Genomic DNA, 16,366 nt, shown 5'->3' with positions numbered 1-16,366 from the left:
CTTCCAACGGACATTTCTGTTTAGGATGCAGCAGGTGCTATAATGACCAGTGAGGGTCTGCTGGGGAGACTGGTCTGCTGCCTCTCTGCTAAGTGGTAGTTACTCTGCCTTTTGTTTTGTTTTGAAACATCAGGTTGTTGATGAAACATCAGGTTGATTTCTCAGGACTAAAGGGAAGCAGAGGACCAGAGAAAGCAAACCACGGGAACAAGCATGGTGCTACCTCAAGCTTCCCGGCACCCAGTCCTGACGGTGAACCTTCCCCCCAGCGGCCTAGCCCCGCCATCACTCTGCCCCCCGCCTCTCGCCACGTCCAAGGCGCTGCTACCTTTCAGCTGCTGAAAGCAGGAGGCGCTGCTGTCCGGCTCCAGGGGGTGCCTCAGGACCCCGTTGCTGGGCTTGGGTCTCTCGTACTCTCTTTCGGGGAGCATGGCCTGCTCGCTCTCCATGGCAGGGTCTGAGTGCGGGGGCAGAGACTGTGGAAACCCGAACATCAAGAGGGAAGAGAAGAAGAGTAAGGCACCACAGAGCAGAAAGCCGCCCCACCAGGCTCCGATCCAGCGGGGGTCATCCGGGGTGATGTCCAGGTTACCTGCAACGAGAAAGAGCAGTGAGGAGGAGGGGCCGCGGCAGGGCCGGGACCTGGCTGAGCTTTCGAGTCGGCTGCACAGACAGGAGAGGGCTCTGGAAACGGCCTGGGGTTGGGGGAGGGGGGTGCGTGGAAGGGGGGAAGCGGGGACTGGACGCCACACAAAGCTGCCTTTTGTTCCACGTCAGTGCTTCTGTTTCTCCCAAAGCTGAAGGCTGATTGCTTTCCCTCCTTAATTTTCTTGTCTCCTCTGTGTTTCTATCAGTCTAAACAAAAACAGTGAGAAGCCAGACACCCTCTGAATTAAGGCTGGAACTGACTGGCTAGGCAGAGCTGCTGAGGTGCACGGACGAACGCACGAAGGCACACAAGCATTCACGGTCAAGGGTCTATTTTCACTACGGACGCTCACCGGCACCCCTCAAGCAGCAGCTCATCTGACAGGCCATCCCACACCCCACGCCCCATCTTAAATCGGGTTCCCAGATCACAAAGTGGCGGGGGCGGGGGGCACGGAATGAAATCCAGAGCCAGGGAGACCTGGAGTGAAACCCTGCTGCTCGCTTCTCACCGCAGGACCCCAGGCTGGTGACTTGAACCCTCTGTACCTCGCTGACTGACCTGCGGGATGAGGAGGAGGAGGACAGTACCTTACGGAGTTTGTGGGGAAGATCAAATGAGCCACACCAGATATAAAGTGCTCAGCAGAGTCCTTGGCACGTGCTTGGGCGTTTCAATGGCGTTAGCCCAATATTTACAGCCGGGGTCCTGTTACCGAACTGCCAGCGGACAGGTTCATTCAAATCTTGATGGTGCCTGTGGCTTGGGCAGTCCTTTATTAGAGAGCTCTGCAGGGCTTAAAGGCAGTGTGCACGTAGTACGGCTGTCTTGTGCTATTATTTCTGTGATTCCTTCTGTGACTCCCCAGCTGAAGTCATGAAGACATAAACTATATAGCTTACCCCTCGGTAGATTTTCTTTTTTTTTTGGGGGGGGGGGCGGGGTCTTTCTCTACAACTGCTTTTCATAGAGCACTCCCAGATGAGCTGCTCAGAAATGTCTCTTTGGTGATAACCCCATGCTTCTGGAGCCCAGAAGGAAATTCTTGGAGACAGGAGCATGGCATATGAGCTAAGAGCTAACAGGGCTGCAGGCCTGGACCAGATGGGTGGACAGGCTTGGGAAGAGGAATGACCACAGACACCGGGTGAGCACTTCACCATTGGTAAAACTCTCCCTGAAGACTCGTCAGTTCCTGCTAATGAAAATCCCAGCCATCATTTACTGAGGGCTTGCTCTGCACCAGGCAGCACGCAGAGTGTATTTTTTTTAAATGTTTATTTACTTTGAGAGAGAGAGAGAGAGAGAGAGAGAACACACACGGAGTAGGGGCAGAGAGAGAGGGAGAAAGAATCCCAAGCAGGCTCTGTGCTATCCAGCTCAGAGCCCAATGTGCGGCTCGAACTCACAAATGGTGAGATCAGGACCTGAGTCGGAATCAAGAGTTGGATGCTTAACCAACTGAGCCACCCAAGCACTCTATGCAGGGTGTATTCTTACCTGTTCTGATCAACCCTCCCCACAACCCTACAAGGTAGAGTCTTCTATGATCCCAATTTTACATAGATAGGAACATCGAGGCTTAGAAAGTTTAGGTACTCTGCCCAAGTGCACAGAGCTGGGCCACAGGCATCCAGATGCCATGGGCCATGCTCCTTATCACTTTGCTACACGGCCCCTCTGGACTGCCTAAGACTTTGTTTTGGGCTCCCTGAGCGGATGATTAATTCCTGCGCTTTGTGCAACGGGCCGAAGACCACCAACTTTGTCGGCAGGTGGTGAGTTGGCCTTTATAGCATTGGTGGTCTCTCTTCTGGAGGCTTTGACATCAACCCAGCAGCTGCATCTAGGGCACTACAAAGGACCAGATGCTTTTGCGTAGCTGCATGTCAGAGAAGAGAAGGGTATAAGCTTTGGCAGGCTTAGGGGTGAATCACGGCCTTGCTGCTCACTAGCATGGGATGCTGGGCAAGCTACTTACCCTCTCTGAGTCTTAGTTTGATCATTTGCAAAATAAAGCTGACATCCACCCAGATGGCTTGCAAGGAATAAAGGTAATGAGCAACAATCACTTGAAACATAGTAGGCTCTTAGTATATGGCAGATCCTAGTATTTCTACTTATAAGTGTATATTTACAGGAACGGGAATTTCAAGAAACAGGTTTTTTAAAATACTTGAGAGAGAGAGAAAGAGAATGAATGAGTGGTGGAGGGGCAGAGAGAGAGAGAGAGAGAGAGAGAGAGAGAGAGAGAGACAGACACACACACACACACACAAAATCCAAAGCAGGTTCCAGGCTCTGAGCTGTCAGCCCAGAGCCCAACACAGAGCTCGAACTCACGAACCGTGAGATCATGACCTGAGCTGAAGTCGGACACTCAACCGACTGAGCCACCCAGGTGCCCCTGAAACACATTATTTATCTATCTATCTATCTATCTATCTATCTATCTATCTATCTATTTATTTTTTTAAGTATGGGAAAGCTTTCAAAAGGCATGAAGAAACCCAAGGTGATCTTCAAAGCATCTTTATGCAAACGAGAGAAGACAGAAGAAGTCAGACTGCCTCCGGTAGCTGAGCAGGAAGGATTGTTTCCACCAGTCACTTACAGTGTTTCTTCACCAGCTGCCAAGCAATGAATGAAAACAAAAGACGTAAAAAGGGAGCCCTGGTATCTCCCTCCATTGTCAATGGGCTCCATAAACGGGGAATTGAAAGCTGGCAGATGTGAGCCAGCAGAGAGACAGAGACAGAGACAGAGACAGAGACAGAGAGAGAGAGAGAGAGAGAGAGAGAGAGAGAGAAATCCTGGCAGTTGTTTAGGGGGAACAAAATTAGTAGCACGTAGAGAGTCATATTTTAGTTAGTAAGCTAGGGAGTCTCTTCTATGTGTGAGGAAACATCCCAGGGAGAGGGGCTATGGTAGGGAGGCGGATGTTTATGTGCATGTGTCAACTCGCTCCCTGTAGGTATGCACACGTGCATGGAAAGCCAGCGTTTGCTCATAATTTGCAAGATAGGGAAGAGTATGTGACTTGTGTCAGACCAAGGCCTGCCTGTTACACACACAGGGGTGGGGGGGGGGAGGGGTGTAGGAAGGCGTGGTAGGGCGGCAGGGTTTTGTAGATCTAGGAAAATCACAGTTGACCATTTTCGGAAGTACTGATTTTTTTTTTTTTTCCTCCCCTCTCCATCTCAACTATCCAGAGCACTGTGGCAGAGAGAGAAAGAACCTTCTGAGAAGAAACCACTCAGCTTTGGAGCATGCTGCCCTCAGGTCCAGGTTGGGGGTGGAGTTTTAGTCCCGATTTTTTTGTGGTTCACAGGAAGACGATGCTGGAACCCAGCCTGAGACAAGTCCTTGCTGAGGCACCTCCTGAGAAGAGATGGGGGAAATCCCTCCCCACCTGCCTGCCAGTCACCGGTCAGCAGAGGCCAGCATTACCAAAGCTGACGGAGACTTGTCTATGTCAGCTGGCAAAGAATGCGGTGGTAGATGTTACCGAGGTCTTCGTTCGGATCTCCTCGTCTGAGAACATGAGGATGACATCTCCCTTGGGCGTAGCCAGGCACCACAGAACTCTGTCATTGAAATGTGAGCACGGGGACACGTGTCACTTCCGTGGAGAACCACAGGTGAGCGGGCACCTGACTTGTCATGCTCTTTTGCCCTGCCTGATCATAGAAGCACATGAGATCCTCCGGGGACGGTACCCAAGGTAACTATGAGCAGATGCACGGTATACACAGCACGAACGAGAAACAAACCTTTAGTGTTACTAAGCAACTAAGATCTTGGAGGTGTTTGTTACCACAGCAGAACCAAGCCTACCCTGACTAGTACAAAAGGCTTATTAGGAAATAAAAAGTCATGCTCTTTAGGAACAGTGATCCTGGGAAGGCTTGAAATAGCGAAGTACCATTTCGGGTACAGGTGGGCAATGGGGTGAAAACCTCTTTGCTTTTCTTGCAATTTGGCCCCCGTGGAGTTATCTGGATCTTATTTTCTTCTTCTTCTTCTTTTTTTAAGTTTATTTATTTTGAGAGAGAGAGAATCCCAAGCAGACTCCATGCTGTCAGTACAGATCCTGATGCAGGGCTCGATCTCACTAACGGTGAGATTATGACCTGAGCTGAAACAAAGAGGTGGACACCTAACCGACTGAACCACCCAGGTGCCCCTGTAGTGTCTTGATCTTAAAAAAAATACAGCAGGGTCAGCTTTTTCTGGAAGGCTGTGGTCAGTAAGATGTCCAGAACAGAACCAAGAAGCACCCATCTGTCTCGTTTACTTGATATAGCTCATTGCCAATGAAACTGCAACCGTGAAGAAAAAAAGACACTGGAAAGAATGGGGTGGAGACAGTATCCCAGGCTGGGGGAACAGCCCAAGCAAAGACACGGCATCCTCAGAGGACTCTGAGCAGACTAGCTAAGCTCTACCCAGGCACTCATCAGACCCTTGGCCATTCCAGGCGTGGACAAGTGAAGCAAAGCATCGCTGTGATGGAGAGGTCTGCCTGCCAGGAGATCGGCACAGTCCAGGCCTGCCTTTGCCTCGCTGCCTGCAGGCACAAAGGGTTTCTGCTTTACAACAGCCATTTTTCTAACCCTGCCGCGTCTTAGAATCCAACATCCGGAGTGTCTTTGTGGTTTCGTCGGGTAGGCTGAGCACGCTTTTGGCAGTGTTTAGCTTCCTCTGTTGAAGGTCATGTAAACAGATGGGGCTGAGATTGTCTCCCACTTCTGAGGACTGCTACCATTATAGGTACGAAAGAACAGTCACTGGGAACAGAGGCAAACCAGTTTAAAACGAAGCAAACAACCAAACCAGCCCATGAGGACACCCGAGACTGTGAGAAGAGCAGATCAAAGCAAATTTGGGACATTGACTTCTTACTCTCAGGCCATGCTGATGGGTAAGTGATACCATGGCTCTCTGGGCAGTTGTTTTTTTTTTTTTTTTTTTTTTTTTTTTTTTTCATTTTTTCAGTCCTTTTACCTATTTGTCTAACCTATTTTGTGAAGCTTTTGCTATGGGACTCAAGCATTCCAAGAGTATCATTAAGTTACAGACCAAATTAGAAACTGGAGACAGGGAGGGGTTGAGGGTAGAGGAGAGGGCAGCATGGAATGTTCAGGATCCTGGCTGTTGAGCTAATTAGTCTAACATGAAGGAATCGGGCGAATCCAGCAGCCAGCCCTAGAGTGGCAGGGTGGGAGGCTCTCGGCTGGTTGACCTTTTTCACGAAGCAAACATGCAGACATATCTTATTCTAGCTGCAAACACCACGCAGTGGTAGGGAACCGGCTGGTGCATGCCTTAGGAGGGGTCTGTACAGATGTGATGAGGTTAGGTCATCTCAGCAAGGCCTTTGTCCACAGAAGGGGGCAGCCTTTGGAAAGTCCTGGAGAAGTTCCAGGGATGCAGGAAGCCTGGGGTTTGAATCCTGCTAGCTGAGGAAATGAGTTAACCTCTCGCTGACTGTATGCTTCCTATATACCAGGCACGGTGCTACATGCTTTGCACGATTAACTCTTGTCATCCAGGCCCAGACCCATGAGGAGAAATGCCCTCGGGATCACACAGCTTGGAAGGGGCATAGCTGAGATTTAAATGGAGGTCTGATTCCAGCACTGGAGCTCAGAACTCAAAATCGCTGCATGAGAACACCTCATCTGTTAAGTGGAATAACAGCAGGACCCACCTTCCAATGGGAATGTTCTGCGGTTCGGAAGAGGCCATCTATATACAGCCTTCATAAGGGGTCAGGTCATGGCTGCCGTTACCAATCTGCTTTTGCTAAACCCACTGTTAACGTTGCTCAGTTCAGTGCTTTGGGGCACACGCTGTTACCAAGTCCTTCCCTTTTCTGGGTTCGGTTCTCAACTGGTTTCACTTTTAAAAGATATTCTATGAAAGCAATTCTGGAGGCAGCATCCTTCCTTCCGTGGGGTGTCAGAAGAGGCATCTATCCTTAAGAAGAGGGGCAGAGGGAGCCTGGTGTCTAAACATGGCCAGCAGAGCCCTACTGGGAAGCTGCCCATGGGGTCTCTCCACCCCACAGGTGGCCTGTTCCTACAACCAACCACCTCCCCTCCACACAGACTACAACCAGCCTCCCTCGCTGCTCTCTCCCTTTCAACCCTGTGTCCTGAGCTGCAGCCAGCCTGCATGGAGGGCACACTCTCTCCTCCAACTGCCCCATGACAAGGGCTCTGCCTTGCTCGCCTCCCCACAAGTTCCAGACCACGGTTTTCCCCAGTCCCTTTCCTGGCTCTCAGCTGGGGTTTCAGAAACACGTGGCTGTGAGTCTGGCCCTTTACATTCAGGCTTCACTTTGGACAGCCCTAAAGAGGAGCTCTGTCTTCACTGGTGAAGAAAAAATAGAGCAGGGTCATCCCTAAAGAATTAAGAACTCCATTCTCAAAATACGGCCCAAATCTGCTCCAGAGAGAACAACGAGTTTTAGTCACAAGATTAGAAATCATCAAAATTGCTGGAAACTGTAGAATTGGGTCTTACTCTCCAATAGAATAGAATAAGTTATGTTCTTCTGCCCTCTACTGGTAAAGAGCAGCATCAGCGCTCCCAGAGCCCTCAGCAAGGATGCAAACAAAAGATGGTGGTGACTCACGTTGCTCCCTTCTCTTTCCTAGAGACACACTGGATGGGACTTCTGCTATTAACTCGTGGTGGGAGGAGGGGGAGGCTACCATCAGCAAGATGCCCAGGTGGACTAGAAACGTGCCCCTCTGTCTTATATCCGGGGAGGCTTCAAACTTCCAGTGAACCCCCCAGAGGGTGAGGACAGATGTTGCCCGGGACTGCGAGCAGGACTCTAGGCTGAGGGAACAGCCTGAGCAAAGGAATGAATGGCACACCGAGGGGAACCATGAATGAACCAAAGGTCCACCCCTTGGTCATTCCAGGCACAGAGAAAAGATGCTATTTCATTCCCAGGAAGAGAGCTTCTATTGCTCAGAAGACATGGGTACATCCCTGTTCCCCCCCGCCCCAGGCCTCAGTTTCCTCATTTGTACAATGAAAGGGTTGGAAGAGAATGATGTGAGGTCCTTTCTGGCTCAGAGATTCTGGTAACTAACCCACGGGCCTTAACCTAAGGGGACCACTGCCTACACGCTGAGGGCAGAATATGCTTCTTGGCCACTTGGCCTCTCCTTCCAGGCAGGCTTCCCCATTGCACGGGGCATGCAACCCCCTCCCCTCCCCCTCTTTTGTGATTCTTATCTTGTACTGCCTTTGGCACAGTGGTGGAAGCTTTTTTGTTCATGCAATCAAAATGGCGGCCAACTCCCACCACATGTTGGTTCTCTGACCAGGCTTCTGCTCGTCCTCGGGCTCGCTAGGAGTGGGGGTTCAAAGGTCAACCAACTGCTACAACACAGCAGCATCCAACCACCTCCTGAACAAACCCAGCACTTGAAAAGAATAAGTAAATAAAGCTGCATTTGCTTCCTTTTTTCCCTCCCCACTTGGATATTCGTCACATCATTAGCTATAAGTAAATATATCAGTGGGATTAATGGAGTGAATCACAAAGCAACCTGATTAGATTGAAAACCACATTATTTCTTTGGGGTGAATTGGTAAATTTAGCACTGCCCAGAGATGATGGATTGAGAAACCAGGAATGGAGCTCTTATTGATCTTGAGAATAGATCGGTATGAGGAGGAGAGGCTGGGATGGCTTCCTGCGCTCAGTTCTCCGAGAGACAGGAATCATGGCTTCTCTGCTCACTGAACTGCACAGAAATAGCGTGTGCTGTTCTGGGCTCATAGTCGGAGTCGTGACCACACGTGGTAGGTAGTGTCCAAGATGGCCACCAACGATCCTACCCCTGGTATTCACGTCCTTTCTCCGGAGTGTAAACCAGAACCAGAGGCTTGCTTTCAACCCTCCAGAATGCAGAAGCAATGACTTGCCACTTCTGAGACGAGGTTACAAACAGACCATGGCTCTGGTCTCAGCTGCTCTCTCTCACCTTCTTTTGGGTTGTTTGCTCTGGGGGAACCCTGGTGAGGGAGCCCTGTAGAGAGACCCATGGATCTGAGCCTGAACGCGGATCCTCCAAGGCCTGCCAACAGCCTTGGAAGTGAACTTACAAGCGGAAGCTCCCCGGGCTGAGCTCTGAGATGACTGGAGGCCATGTCGACATCCTGACTGCAGCCTCATGGGAGACGCCGAATCAGAACCACCCAACCAAGATGCTCCTGGATTCCGGACCCACAGAAATAAACTATAATGGGATAACTGTCTGTTGTTTTAAGTCACTAAGTTTGGGGTAATCTGTTACACAGCAGTAGGAGACTAAGATGTCACATGACTTTTGCTTTGGCCACTAAAACGTGAGGAGAAGCTTCAAGAGCCAGCACGCACCTCGCCACAGCCTGGTTTCCTGCCTTGGCAACTGGGCAGGCTGGCGTCAGATGAAACTTCCGTGGGCCAGGTCCTGGAGTGTCCCTGATGAGCTGTGTCTCATCTTCCCCAGCACTGCCAGCCTGCACTGGGTATGTAGCATGCCCGAGAAATCAACTTCGGTTGTATAAAATCACTTAAGGGGGGGCGCCTGGGTGGCGCAGTCGGTTAAGCATCCGACTTCAGCCAGGTCACAATCTCGCGGTCCGTGAGTTCGAGCCCCGCGTCAGGCTCTGGGCTGATGGCTCGGAGCCTGGAGCCTGTTTCCGATTCTGTGTCTCCCTCTCTCTCTGCCCCTCCCCCGTTCATGCTCTGTCTCTCTCTGTCCCAAAAATAAATAAAAAACGTTGAAAAAAAAAAATTAAAAAAAAAAAATCACTTAAGGGGCGTGGGGTGGGGGCTCGATCAGTAAAGCGTCCGCCTTTGGCGCAAGTCATCATCTCACGGTTTGGGAGTTTGAACCCCGCGTCGGGCTGTGTGCCGACAGTGTAGGGACTGGGACCTGCTTTTGATTCTGTGTCTCCCGCTGTCTCTACCCCTCCCCACTTGTGCTCTCCCTCAAAAATATTTTAAAAATAAATAAATTAATTAAATTAAATACTTAACATTTGGGAACTGTGTGTTACCACTGCATAACCTAGCCTATCTTAACTAACCCACCGTCAGCTCTAAGTGTGCCGAGGGTTGGGCAGGGGCGGGTGGGGATTTGCAGAGTAATCCGAAAAATACCCTTGCTCCTCCTGCTAGGATCACAAGAAGAGTTGCTCAAAATGGTTTTGAGGTATGGCTTGTTTCCTCATAAAGGCCACCACAACACTATCTTACAGAAAGAAGTTTCAAATCTTCTGTCTCATTGACCCCCTGGGTCCACTCGTATTTCCAGAGCATGTTCAGAAAGCAGGGTTCTCAGATACGTAAATGGACCGACATTCTGTGAGAAAGTGCCAGGCGTTGCCACATCTATCCTCTCGTTTAATTCTTACAGGAGCCTTGCGAGGCAGATACAATTATTGTTACCCTTCATTGACAGATGAGGACGATCCAGATTCGAGGAGTAAAATCAACTCCAGGGATTATTCGGCCCCCGGGTAGACGCTGGTGGAGTACACACTGGATCCCAGGCCATCGGAGCCAACACTCAACGCTCCTTCCCTCGACCTCTGCTGAGCCAGCAGCTACAGCTCCATGCATGGAGCCTGCCCCTACTAGCAAGGTTTTAGAACCCAAAGCCTGAAGGCTCCCTTACGATGGAGGGCACGCTTACGGATGGCGATACAAAAGTTGAGATACACTCCTTACTTGTGTCAATGAAGACTGCATCCACATAGATTTTGGTACAGAAAGAGCCCAGGATAAATCCACAGGCTGGTCCAAATACCAGCATCGTGAACAGGATTCCTGAAAGAAGATGAAACAGAGATTAGATTAAAAAAAAAAAAAAAAAAAAAAAAGGCAGCTGATGACCAAAAGAATCAAAGGTCAAGGATATTACTTCACATTGACCAGATAAGAAATCTGATTATATAAATGCCATTAGGAATTAGTTAAAAAAAAGTCCCAGTACTGAAGCACTGTTATGCAAGACTTCTCTGGTTTTTTGGTAGGTTGCACTGAATATTCGTGGGCCCTGAGAGCACTTACTTTTAGAGGACTCCCTCCCACACCGTATCAACCAAATTAAAACACACCCACGTCTGTCATTAAATTGTTTCTGTCATAAACATTTTTGAAAGGATTTTTATAATTTTGCTTTCACATTTATTTGGCTTTATGTAATTCATTTAATTTACGGTTGGCTAAGATTTCTCAACACTCGCTGTACGAATTCAGGAATTGTTGTGAAGTGAGAAAAGTCAAAACCACAAATTATTTTCAAATGTAATAAAATGTTTATGGGCACTAATTTCTCAAAAAACCAGAGCTGACATAATGGTATGCTTTGAGAACATTTAATTAGATGTTTTATTCATTTTAATTTTGCAGTTTCCCCCTCCATATTTTGGAGTTACTATCTATTACTGTAATAGTTGTTAGGATTCAAGCTTTTCCATAGGACTTGAGAAGACAGTTCTAGACATGTACGTAAGTATCTGATGGAGACAGAACCTGAGATTTTGCACAAACCTTTTTATTCATTCTGGGAAAGGTACCGAGCCCAGACTAAAACCCACAGGCTGTATCCATTCAACTAAATTTCAGTTCCGTAGAACATGCCGTGAGCAATGACAGTTACCAAGGCCCTGGGAATAAAAATAGCAGTGAAAAAGTGGCCTTTCCCTCAAGAAGCTGGTTGGCTGTGGAGACAGACAATACGTGGCTTGATCCGACCCAAGCAGATAACCCAAAAGATGGGTGTTAACAGCCCACGTGGACACAGGAAGAACAAAGTTGGAGATGAATTCAATCAAAGGGAACCCGAGCTCAGTGGAGAGTACTTGTGGTCTGCTCACAGGGGTAGACGAATTCATCCTGATTTCTCTCGGTGATGTCAACACGGAACCACTCAAATATTCATTCATGCACTCAGTATTTATCAAGCTCCTTCTATGTGTCAGGCAGCAGTCGGAGGGATGGAGATTTAGCATTGGACCAAAAGTTAAGAATCTTAACCTTCCAGAGCTCATTGTCTTAAGAGGTGGCGAGAAAACATAAACTATAGGCAGGAGATCATCTGGTTTATACATACTTGGCAAAGGAAGCCATGTCTTCCCCATTTGTAGACAGAAACCCAGACCCCAAAGCAATCATTTGAAGATAGCTTAGAAGGGGGTATTGTTTGATAAAGGAAGGACTGAAAAGAGAATGGTTTATATCACGGAAATGGGGCTAAATCCACTCTTGGTGAAATCCTACTCTGTGATTTGGAGCAATCTAGAAGTTCTAGAGTCTCACATCGAAGTTCTAGAGTCTCAAAACACCTGCTCCCATAGCCAGTCAGAGACCCCCCCCCCCAATTTCACAGTTATTCCTGTTTATAAGAATCTTGACAGGATCAATATGCACCTCATTAGTACACTGGCTCTGGTTTGTCACAACTTAGATTAAGATAACTAAGTGGAGGAAGTTGAGAAAGTTTGGGGGTATTATTGGAAAAGTCTAGAATATAGGCATCTTTCAGATATGGGCAAGAATTAGGGGGGGCTCTCCTTAGCCGGGTAGAGTTAGGGACCAGAGCTACTCTTGGCCCTATTCCCTGAAGAGATGCAGAGAAAGACCAAGGCCCAGGGGGCAGGGGTGGGGGCGTGGACAGGGAGGTTTCCAAGGCAAGAGCAGCACCCAACATAGCCTGAAGGGATTTCTGCTTCAGGACAAAACTGTGAGGCCAGCCATGTCCTCCCATCCAGGCTATGGGCGGAGGTGAGCCACTGGTCAGTCATGGTACCCTAAAAGATGGCTGCGAGCAAACCATCTGCTCAGGTAGTTCCAAAAGGAAGGGACACGGGAGACAGGACCACAATTCTCCTGCCAAGGGCCCTAAAACTACCCTGTGACTCACTGCTGATATCCCAGCAGTCACTCTGAGCCCCTCAGACACCCCCCACCCCTTGGGATAACACGCTTTCTCTCATCCCCATTAAATAAAACACCCAATCAATGTAATAACCACTGATGCATCCCCCAGAGATTGAGCAATGCAAGTTACAGCTAATACTTAACAGGTCAAAGGTCTAAGCTTTGAGTATCGTTGGAAGAAAAAACTGATGTGCTGAAGAGGTTGTGGAGACAATTCGGTAATTTCGACCCCACTTAGGGACAGTGGAGAGTCTGGACAGGTCAGTCCTTCATGGAACAGCTGGGGACCCCAGGCCCCGGGCCTCCTGCCCTCATGGCAAGTTGTAACTCAGAAGAAGGGGAATCCCTCAATCTCGGCTGCCCACGGGAGCCCCATGGAAACCCCACACACAGGCCAGCCATCCATTCTGGAAGCTCAGGTGGGCACAGACCTCCCATGGAGACACCACGCACCGAGGCTTCCTCTCCATCAGCCAAGAACTCTAGTCCCTCTAGGAGAGGACAAGGGTTTCCAAGGTGTTGGGGTTGTGGCTTTCCATTTTCACAGGTTGGAGTCCTCCTGCAATGCCAGAGAAACCTGATAGGACCCAATTCCAAAAACCAACATAAGATACAGAACACGTGTATTTAAAAACATTTTTTAAATGTTTATTTATTTTGAGAGAGAGAGAGAAAGAGCAAGAGAGGGGCAGAGGGAGAGAAAAAAAAAAAAACCCAAGCAGGCTTTGCACCATCAGCTCAGAGCCTGATGCAGGGCTTGAACTCACGAACCTCAAGATCATGACCTGAGCAGAGATCAAGAGTGTGAAGCTTAACCGACTGAGCCACCCAGGCACCCGAACACATTGTAGTTTTTGTATGAAGGGTGTTTCCCCCGTCAGCTGAAATCTCTAGGGGCATCTTCTAAGCAGCTCTTCCTCAGAGAGATGTCAAGGAAACCTTCAATACAAATTCTCAAAATATTTTCCAAGGAACAGTCCAGTAGTGACACGGGCGGGGGTCTTCACGCATCAGGAAACACCCTTTTTCCACTTCAGTAATATCTTAGGATAACAAGTCAAATAAAAGCAGCATCACAGAGCACAACCCTGGGTCTTTAGGGGAACGCTATCCCCCAGAGAGGGTATGAGGTGGGCTACAATCTTACAGATGGGTACTTCTGAATGCGCTTCCTTGCCCTCCTTTCGATTCATCCTCCTAGGCTGCGATTTTTTTCTTGTTTAGCGAAACCACTTCAAACGTTCTGCCCAAACGGACGGGAAAAAGACTGTCCAGTGCTAAAATTCACCATCTCTGTGCAGTAACTGCCTTCAGGACAGGAGAGGACGTGCTTCATGGCTCAGTGCTGCCCCCTGCTGCCTGCCAGATTCACCGACACTAGAAGGGGAGGGGCGATTAGGGAGAGTAGAAATTGAGTCACAGAAAAGCCACTAAAGGTGAAGGGCCCATTCGGCCCTACTACCCCAAGCCCTGCCGTTTACACCTGTAATCTCCTGTAATCTTTTCAATGACTCAGGGAGATCCGCTGCGCCCATTTCACAGAAGAAGAAACAATCTCAGAGAGGTTTCACACCTCACTCCCAACACAAAGCTAGAAAAACAGCATAGCCAGGATCTCAAGTCAGGTTTCTCCCACCCGCTACGGGGAAAACCACATTAGAGGCGGCTCAGGAGAGAGCCATGGGCCCCCTGCATTTAAATCCTAGCTCCACGGACCTTGGGCAAGGTATATCGAACCTCCTTGTGCCTCACTTTTTCTTCTGTAAAATGGGAATATTACACCCACTTCACGGGACTGTGCCAAGGATTTAATGACCCAATTATTTGTAAAGCTCTTAGAACAGTGTCAGACACACAGAAAGAGCCATGGAAGTGTTGGTTAAACAAGAGACGTCTGCGTCTCTTCTGTTACAATGTGAACAGAGGCACCTGGGGAGGGGGGGTAGTACCACAATGAACTCACGGGGGTGCCACGAGATATTTTAAGGTTTTTTGTTTTTTTAATTTTTTAAATGTTTATTTACTTTTGAGAGAGAGAGAGATATAGAGCATGAGCGGGGGAGGGGCAGAGAGAGAGGGAGACACAGGATCTGAAGGAGGCTCCAGGCTCCGAGCTGTCAGCACAGAGCCCGACACGGGGCTCAAACTCACAGACCACGAGATCGTGACCTGAGCCGAAGTCTGACGCTCAACCAACTGAGCCACCCAGGCGCCCTGAAGATATTTTTTTTTTCTTAAGTTTATTTATTTTGAGAGAGAGAGGGAGAGAGAGAATCCCAAGCAGGCTCTGCACGGTCAGCGCAAAGCCCGATGTGCGGCTCGATCTCACGAACCGCGAGATCATAATACGAGCCGAAACCACGAGTCGGATACTTCACTGACTGAGCCACCCAGGCGCCTCAGATATTTTAAGTTTTTGAGGGAAACCCCAACAATAGTTGACATGTGTTAGGCGCCATGCATGAAACTACTCACTCGAGATACCTGGTGGGTTTCAACGCTGGATCGAGCTACATACGTTCTTTTCAACTAACTCATCTTTGTGAACTGGGTCTTCTGTAGTTGCTGGGACAAACAGCAAATATTGTGTGGAAATCAATGCGCAGCAGGATATGAGCGCAGGGGAGTCCAGTCGAATTCCAAGGTGTGCAAAACTGTGCAGTCCCCTTGCAGCGACCCACATCCCATTATTGTGGCTAGATTTATTTACAAATAAAATAAAAATTTTTTCTTTTGACAGATGTGTGTTAGTTTTTCCGACATTTATTAAGTAGTTGGAACCTAACTTGGTTGATAAACAAAACAGCTAGATATGTCTTTCAGACTCAGGGCTCTGTAAACAATGTAATTAGGATACAAAGGGCAGATTGAACTAAGAAAGGCTGGCGACCTCTGGTGTAGCCACCCCATTTCCAGGTTAGCACTGGCCCTCTTTGGATGCTGGGGCAGAGCGGATGAGTGGGCCATGGATTTTGCCCTCCAGAAGCTTGCTGCCTTCCTAGAGAGAACTTCAATACTGCATTGTTAGTCATTCTAAATACATTAATGGCACCTACTAGGTGCCAGGCACGGTGCAAGCCGCTGGGACACATTCGTGAACAAAATCCCTGCTTTCCCGTGGAGTTTGTGCTGTGTAAGAAGGGCCAGCAACAGACCAACCCACCACGCAAGGTCAGGGGTGGTGCCAAAGAGGAAAGCCAGTGCATGAAGGAGCAGAGCCCCTGAAAGACCTCGCATGGAACCAAGTCTTGGACGTCACATTAGCACTTTGACTGATGTGCCACCACACCGTGTGGGAAGCCGACTATTGGCCCCTAAAGACGTCGGTGTCCTAATCTCTAGGACCTGTAAATGCTACCTTAAATGACAAAAGAGAATTAAGGCTACAGATGGAAGGAAGGTGGCTCATCAGTTGACTTCCGGATAAAGGGATTATACTGACTACCCCCGAGGGCTCAATCACGAGGGGTCCTTTCAATGCAAAAGGAGAAAGAAGATTATGGAGGATGGGGTCATGAGCCCAGGAACAGGGCAGCCTCTAGAAGCTGGAAAAGGCAAGAAAATGGATTCTCCCTTCCAGAGAGAATTCTCTAGAAGACGACAGCCTCCCCCACCCCACCCCTCCCACCCCCGCCCACCTTGATTTTAGCTCAGAGAAAACACCTTGTGGGCTTCTGACCTCTAGAATGGGTGTTATTTTAAGCCATAAATTTGTGTTATTTTAAGCCACTAAGTCTGTGGTAACTCATTACAGCCGT

At 48.8% G+C, this 16,366-nt stretch overlaps 1 protein-coding gene across 4 annotated transcripts in view; it reads right to left on the bottom strand.

Annotated features, from left to right (window-relative positions):
* Positions 1 to 16,366, bottom strand: part of SLCO3A1 (solute carrier organic anion transporter family member 3A1) — a 311,249-nt gene that overhangs the window by 69,321 nt on the left and 225,562 nt on the right. For 3 of the 4 annotated variants that reach the window (XM_019460169.2, XM_019460168.2, XM_019460170.2), the window contains exons 3-4: positions 10,395 to 10,493; positions 329 to 592 (exon numbers count right to left, since the gene is read on the bottom strand). In XM_019460169.2, the coding sequence (XP_019315714.1) occupies positions 329 to 592; positions 10,395 to 10,493 (363 nt within the window). The remainder of the gene's footprint in view (positions 1 to 328; positions 593 to 10,394; positions 10,494 to 16,366) is intronic. The other variant, XM_019460172.2, reaches the window with a different exon arrangement.

The sequence above is a fragment of the Panthera pardus genome, unplaced genomic scaffold (genome assembly GCF_024362965.1).
Source record: "Panthera pardus isolate Hobbes unplaced genomic scaffold, ASM2436296v1 HiC_scaffold_24, whole genome shotgun sequence".
NCBI lineage: Eukaryota > Metazoa > Chordata > Mammalia > Carnivora > Felidae > Panthera > Panthera pardus.
The sequence above is the reverse complement of the archived record's forward strand: the minus strand, read 5'-3'. Positions and strand labels throughout refer to the sequence as shown.